The 7,500-nt window shown below is 44.0% G+C and overlaps 1 protein-coding gene across 1 annotated transcript in view; it reads left to right on the top strand.

The window, feature by feature from the left end:
• Window positions 1–1,618, top strand: part of kcnd2 (potassium voltage-gated channel, Shal-related subfamily, member 2) — a 47,915-nt gene extending 46,297 nt beyond the window's left edge. Inside the window, exon 6 of the mRNA XM_053313846.1 lies at window positions 1,426–1,618. Within this exon, the coding sequence (XP_053169821.1) occupies window positions 1,426–1,618 (193 nt within the window). The remainder of the gene's footprint in view (window positions 1–1,425) is intronic.
• Window positions 1,619–7,500: the final 5,882 nt, after the last annotated feature.

Below are 7,500 nucleotides of genomic sequence, written 5' to 3'. Positions count from 1 at the left end.
ACCCTAACCCTTCCTCTCATAGAGACCCTAACCCTTCCTCTCATAGAGACCCTAACCCTTCCTATCATAGAGACCCTAACCCTTCCTCTCATAGAGACCCTAACCCTTCCTCTCATAGACATGTTCACTGTTCTCACTGACAGACCCTAACCCTTCCTATCATAGAGACCCTAACCCTTCCTATCATAGAGACCCTAACCCTTCCTCTCATAGAGACCCTAACCCTTCCTCTCACAGAGACCCTAACCCTTCCTCTCATAGAGACCCTAACCCTTCCTATCATAGAGACCCTAACCCTTCCTCTCATAGAGACCCTCACCCTTCCTGACAGACCCTAACCCTTCCTCTCATAGAGACCCTAACCCTTCCTCTCATAGAGACCCTAACCCTTCCTCTCATAGAGACCCTAACCCTTCCTCTCACAGACCCTAACCCTTCCTCTCACAGAGACCCTAACCCTTCCTATCATAGAGACCCTAACCCTTCCTCTCATAGAGACCCTAACCCTTCCTCACATAGAGACCCTAACCCTTCCTATCATAGAGACCCTAACCCTTCCTATCATAGAGACCCTAACCCTTCCTCTCATAGACCCTAACCCTTCCTCTCATAGACATGTTCAGACCCTAACCCTTCCTCTCATAGAGACCCTAACCCTTCCTCACATAGAGACCCTAACCCTTCCTCTCATAGAGACCCTAACCCTTCCTCTCACAGACCCTAACCCTTCCTCTCATAGAGACCCTAACCTTTCCTCTCATAGAGACCCTAACCCTTCCTCTCATAGAGACCCTAACCCTTCCTCTCATAGAGACCCTAACCCTTCCTCTCATAGAGACCCTAACCCTTCCTATCATAGAGACCCTAACCCTTCCTCTCACAGACCCTAACCCTTCCTCACATGGAGACCCTAACCCTTCCTCTCACAGACCCTAACCCTTCCTCTCATAGAGACCCTAACCCTTCCTCTCATAGAGACCCTAACCCTTCCTATCATAGAGACCCTAACCCTTCCTCTCATAGAGACCGTAACCCTTCCTCTCATAGAGACCCTAACCCTTCCTCTCATAGAGACCCTAACCCTTCCTATCATAGAGACCCTAACCCTTCCTCTCATAGAGACCCTAACCCTTCCTCTCACAGAGACCCTAACCCTTCCTATCATAGAGACCCTAACCCTTCCTCTCACAGAGACCCTAACCCTTCCTCTCACAGAGACCCTAACCCTTCCTCTCACAGAGACCCTAACCCTTCCGAAAAGAACACAGGAAGAAAAGTGGGCCGGCTTGCACCCCTTGGCGGGCTGGTTCTGGCCCCCGGGCCGCATGTTTGACCCCCCTGCTTTAGAGTCTTCCCGTCTGAGTATCACCGTTAGGACCTTCTGACCCAAACGTTCCCGTCTGAAGTCTCTCTCTCTCTCTGCAGTCGCTCCAGTCGTTCCAGCCTCAACGCCAAATTCGAGGAGACGGTTCCTCTGAACTGTGAGCAGCCGTACATCACCGCCGCCGCCGCCGTCATCGCCATGCCGACGCCGCCCGGCACCACGCCCGAAGGCGACGAATCCACCAGCTCCACCGACTACTCCCAGGCCAACATCGTCCGGGTGTCTGCGCTCTAGACTCTGCTGACAGGAAGCAGCAACGCCTGGCTGGAGGAAGCCGGGGTCAAAGGTCGGCGACCCCCGCAGCACCACAGACTCACCGGGTTTGGATGACGCGTCCGCAGTGAAGCGACGGGTTCGAACCCCCGCTGGAGGAGAACGCCGTCCTGACGCACTAAAGCTCAGATAACCTTGCCTTGGATAACTTCTATTTCTCTTTTCTCTTTTGAAAGGATTTTTATTCCAGCCGTCGAAGGAGAAGCTCGGCCAATGACTGATCTCTTCCCAAAATATATTTAAATAGTCATATTGCTATTTTTCCAATTCTGTATGTCTTCAGATTTGATGTCTTAAAAGAAAAAGAGAGCTGATGGTAACGTAGAGTCTTCAGTTTGTAGTTTGAGGACATTTTGGGAGCAACAACAACCGTCTCAGTCAGAGTCAGATGAGAACATGATTCACAGCTTTTACTTAGCTTAGCCTAGCCTAGCCTAGCCTAGCCTAGCCTAGCTTAGCTTAGCTTAGCACAAAGACTGGAAGCAGAGAATCGCTCCACAACATGAAATCTTACCTTTATAAGTTCATTCATTCAGGAGTCAGCAGGGGTTCAAATCTTAAAGTTAATAATAATAATATGATGATGAATTTATAGAGCGTTCAAAAATAATCTAAAACTGTAAAAAGCACAAAGTATAAAAGCTCTGCTAGCTCATGTTCTTATAAAAGACTAAATTATATTAATATCATCAAACAGCTCAGACTCTGTTGGACAGTCTTTGACGTCCTCAGACTTGTACTGTGTTGAAGCAGTCGAGCCATCTTCTCATCTGTCTCTGTTTAAAGGATCATTCTGCTCCGTTTCTCTGTTTCTCTGTTTCTCTGATCGACTGACGAACAGAGAGAAGCAGCAGCTGAGTTCTTGACGTTGTCTCTGATTCAGGACAGACTGAACAGACACTGAAAACTTCTCATGGACACTTTTGTCACTCAGATGTTCAGAAAACTTCTTACAAGAAAAAATATGTTCAAAGTAGAAACTCTTCTCATGAATCCAGTTTAACTCTTAAACAGTCAGGAGGGAAAATTAGATGTAAAAAATCCTTACTAGTTATGTCATTTGCACCTAAAGTAAGGAAGGAAGGAAGGAAGGAAGGAAAGGAGGAAGGAAAGGAGGGAAGGAGGAAGAAAAGGAGGGAGGAAGGAAGAAAAGGAGGGAGGAAGGAAAGGAAAGAAGGAAGGAAGGGAAGGAAGGGAGGAAGAAGGAAGGAAAGGAAGGAAGGTCGGAAGGAAGGAAGGAAAGGTAGGAAGGAAGGAAGGAAAGGAGGGAAGAAGGAAGGAAAGAAGGAAGGAAAGGAGGGAAGAAGGAAGGAAAGGAGGGAGGAAGGGAAGGAAGGGAGGAATAAGGAAGGAAAGGAGGGAGGAAGGGAAGGGAAGGAAGGGAGGAATAAGGAAGGAAAAGAGGGAGGAAAGAAGGAAGGGAGGGAGGGAGGAAGGAAGGATAGAAGAAAGAAAGGGAGGAAGGACAGATGGAAGAACACAGGAATAATCTGCAACCTCACCACTAGATGTCACTAAATCCTTCACGCTGGTCCTTTAACAGACGATCAGCTGATCTGGTCTCTTTAGCTCCTCTGAGTGACGACGTGTCAGCTGACATGTAGCATGACATGACGGTCCCATGTTTCTGAGCATGTTCAGTATCTGTGTGTGTGTTTGAGTGCATGTGTGCTAGCGTGTTCCTCTGCATGCACATCTGTGTGAATGCGAGCGTGACCTCACCACAGCTGTCTGGTCCTGACTGTGTAAATACTAAAATACTACTGTGGGTTTTTTTACCTGATCTTTCTGTCAGAGCCGACTGCCTTCCTCTCTGCTGGACAGGAACATGAACACATCTGAGAGCTGTTGATGTCAAATTTGTGATAAGAAAAAAAAAAAAAAGTCGTTTCTGTATGTTGTTGATTTATTTAACGCACATGTTGCCTAATGTTACTTTGTCTGATTATACTTTGAACCCTGGGCGCTGCAGATATCAGACTGTAGACACACGGCTGACTGCAGGGAGACCCGAGGAGGTTCACATCACTGACTCTGCACTGAACCACGATTTAACCCTTAAACTGGCAGGATGGAAGATTAGATGTACAAAAATCCTAATGTGATGTCACTAGTTAATGTGATGTCACTAGTGATGTCATTTGCACCTAAAGTTAAAACATTTCCTTCATATTTTTAATATATTTTGGATTTTATGAGTTGTATCTCCACCAGGATGCTTTGCCCTTATTAACCCTTTATAGGGCACTCATTGAAATACTTAAGGAAGGAAAGAATGAAGGAAGGACAGAAGGAAGGAAGGATGGAAGGAAGGTAGGTAGGACGGAAGGAAGGAAGGACGGAGAGAAGGAAGGTAGGAAGGAAGGAAGGAAGGAAGGAAGGTAGGTAGGAAGGAAGGAAGGAAGGAAGGAAGGATGGAAGGAAGGAAGGAAGGAAGGAGAGAAGGAAGGTAGGAGGGAGGGAGGAAGGAAGGACAGAGGAAAGAAAGAAGGGAGGAAGGTAGGGGGAGGAAAGAAAGAGAAGGAGGGAGGGAGGGGAGAAAGAAGGAAGGATGGAAGGAAGGAAGGAAGGAAGGAATGATGGAAGGAAGGAAGGAAGGAATGAATGATGGAAGGAAGGAAGGATATTTTGGGATATTTACAGAAGTTACCAAATATAATGATTTGCCCAATAAAGGGTTAAGGTATAAAATGGTGATAATGGTAAAAACACTTAAATGTGTTATTTAACATAGTAAAGTTAAAGTGAAACATTCTGCTCATTAATATTAATATCACACATACTAGTTTCTAAACTGATTTTTATCATTTTATAACTACCACAAGCTTCAATTCTACCAATTAAAGGCTCATATACATTTAAATAACCACCTTAACCATCATGCTCCTTAAAGAGTCTCCTGCTGCCTGGTTAAGGGTTAAAGACATTTAAAACAGTAGCTCTCAAAGTGGGGAACAGAACAGAATAGTCACCAAACACACGAGACAACATAGAAGCAGACGTATAACACAAAAGGTCCCGTTCCACATTAAAAACAGTTCATATGCGTCCTGTAAAATGCTCCCGGCTCTCCTCCTCGTCCTCTCAGTGAGCGATGATGAGGTCGTCCTGCAGCGTAGGAGAGCGGACCGGGCTCCAGATCTAACAGTCGCTGTGAGCAGCACAATCAGTAGTTAAGGTGTGTTTGGTAGAGTTTCTTTATTGTAACAAAGCTTCTTATAATAAATGTTTCCGGTTGTAAAGCCTGTTTATCTTTTAAATGGAGCCACGTTAGTGAGGAACATGCTTTAGTTTAGTTGATCCATGAAAACTTGTGAGATCTTGTTTGGCCGAGCTGTTCGTGTCAGAGACAAACACGCTGACTCAGCTCAGCTCATCACACCAATAAACCTTCATGCTATCTTCAGTCCAATAAACCTCCCAGAAATTAAAGTTTAATACGTAAAATTCAACAACTGGCAGTGGAAAAGAAATGCTGTGTTGATGCTGTTTCTCTCTTGTAGATATAATATTTAACAGTGTTGTAAATCTGTTTTATTCTTAAATAAACTAAAACAAACATATAAACCTGAGTTTCCACTGCATCGATTAACGGCCCCAACCTTAAAAGACCAAACTGCTGACCCTGAAATACAGAATTCAATTAAAATAAAGACTCTGCTATACAGCTGACTTTGATTCTTCTCTTCTAGTTTGTATCTTGATTATTTAACCTTTAAAAATGTTATAATCCAGGACTGAAGACTGAACATTGACACATTATATTAAACGTTATTCATTGCCTGTATTTTAGTATCAGGCACAGACCAGCTGGACTCAAACACAGAGACAGGGACACACACGAAGGTTCTCAAGTCATTTAATCCAAAAAGTCAGAAACCAGGAAATACAAATCACTAATACTCTGAATCCAAAAGACAAAACTGGTCAATAACACTAAGAATAAATACTGAGAGACGAACGCTGGACGATCCGGCCCAGAAGGGAAGAGCAGACCACATGTGAACAGACGGGATGATAACGAGGCTAACGAGGCTCAGGTGGGACACATTAGGGGAAGGGAGGCAGCTGAACACATCCTGAGAGCTCAGTGCAGAAACAGTTAAAGATGTAGAGTCTCCTCCCAGACAGCAGGTCCATGTGGGTTTAAACTGGTCCCACACGGTTCCAGTAACATGGGTCTCTGGCTGGCTCAATGGGCCCATTTAGACTCCATTCTGATCCCACTTAGACCCATCTGGGCAAACATGGGTCTCACCCAGCTAGGCTCCACTTGAAACACAGTCAGAACCCACTGGAAGCCCATGTGGGCAAACACAGGTGTGGTTACCATGGAAACTGCAGACAAACCCACTTGGGGCCCATATTACAGCCCAGATGTGACCCTCATGGGCCCACGTAGACCCGCTGGACTCAGAAACATCCGGATCTACCTGCACAGTCGAGTCTCAGCTGAACACGAAGACGATTCTCCTTTTAAAGACTCGCCTCTCTCCTGCGATGATGATGATGATGATGATGATGATGATGATGATGATGATGGTGATCATAGACATTTATACGTAGACGCCGCATTGACTGTGGAGAGGCCTAAAGCGCCGCCATCTTGGTCCAGGGTTAGCAGAGACAGTAGTGCAGGTATATCTATGGAGGTAAGAGGTACTCCACAGTTTCAAAGTAAAATTATTCACTGAAATCTCGACTGATTTCCAAACGGTTTGATTTGTTAAAGACGTATCTATCTATCTGTCTGACATTTGTAACAAACAACCCGTGTGAATATATGTTGACAATTGAGCGATGTTATTTATTCATTTATTTATTTTTATTATAATTGAGTGATGTATGATCACTTTTTAATAGTGCAAACACGTCATTCCTCTATAGACATAATGCTGCAGGAGCGAGTGGCCCTGAACCAAGATGGCCGCCGTGTAGGCAGCAGCAGTCAATGCGGAGTCTACGTATATGTATATGTCTATGATGATGGTGGTGGTGGTGGTGGTGGTGGTGATGATGATGATGAGTTTGTTTTTTCTGGAGGTTTTTATTGTTTTATTTCCTGGATTCATCTCGTGGACGTTTCTTCTGAAATCTGAAATTAATGATGCAAATCTGTGACGTCTGCTTGAAGCTTCTGAACTTCATTAAAAGCAGATTGATTTTTTTTTTTCTTTTTCTGACGTTTCAACGCGAGAAAAATGCAAATTTCCTCCGACCCTGCTCGCATCCTGAGATTAGCATCATCCATCACTGCTTGACTTTAACGTGACTCAGTTTCTGTCTCTTCCTTTGTTTGTTTGTGTGTGTTTTCGGGGGGGCGGGCTGAAGGGAGAAAACCTGTAGAAACATATTTTTGAGGATGATGATGATGAAGAACTAAGGATTCTTTCTTACTGTTAGCTTAGTGCTCATGTGTTGTAATTGTTAGTGTAGTGAATCATCTTATGTTTCTTTACTTTGCGTTCCAGCCTGCATGCCTTCAGGAGGAGCTCATGGGAGGAGTTACCTGTAAATTGAAGAAAACTTGAGGATTATGATAATTATTATTATTACTTTGGATTTGTTTACAGCTTGTGTTATATTGATAAAAAACATGAATCATTGAGGATAATAATTAAAAAAAAGAAAAAAGAGAAGCTTCCATGGTTTTGTCCGTTGCATCGTCTGAGTAACTAGAATAAAACATTGTCCTATTAAAACACTCTGACAGGCGTGGTCGTCTCTTTTTATTCATTAAAAACCTGCTTTTAATCTGCCATGTTAACATTAGCAGTTATAATCAGATTAGATGATGAAACTTATAAGATATAATAAAATACTTATAGCTTTATACTGTGAGA

This window comes from Scomber japonicus, chromosome 23, assembly GCF_027409825.1.
Source record: "Scomber japonicus isolate fScoJap1 chromosome 23, fScoJap1.pri, whole genome shotgun sequence".
Taxonomy (NCBI): Eukaryota; Metazoa; Chordata; class Actinopteri; order Scombriformes; family Scombridae; genus Scomber; species Scomber japonicus.
Note: the sequence above shows the minus strand (reverse complement) of the source record. Positions and strands in the feature narration are given on the sequence as shown.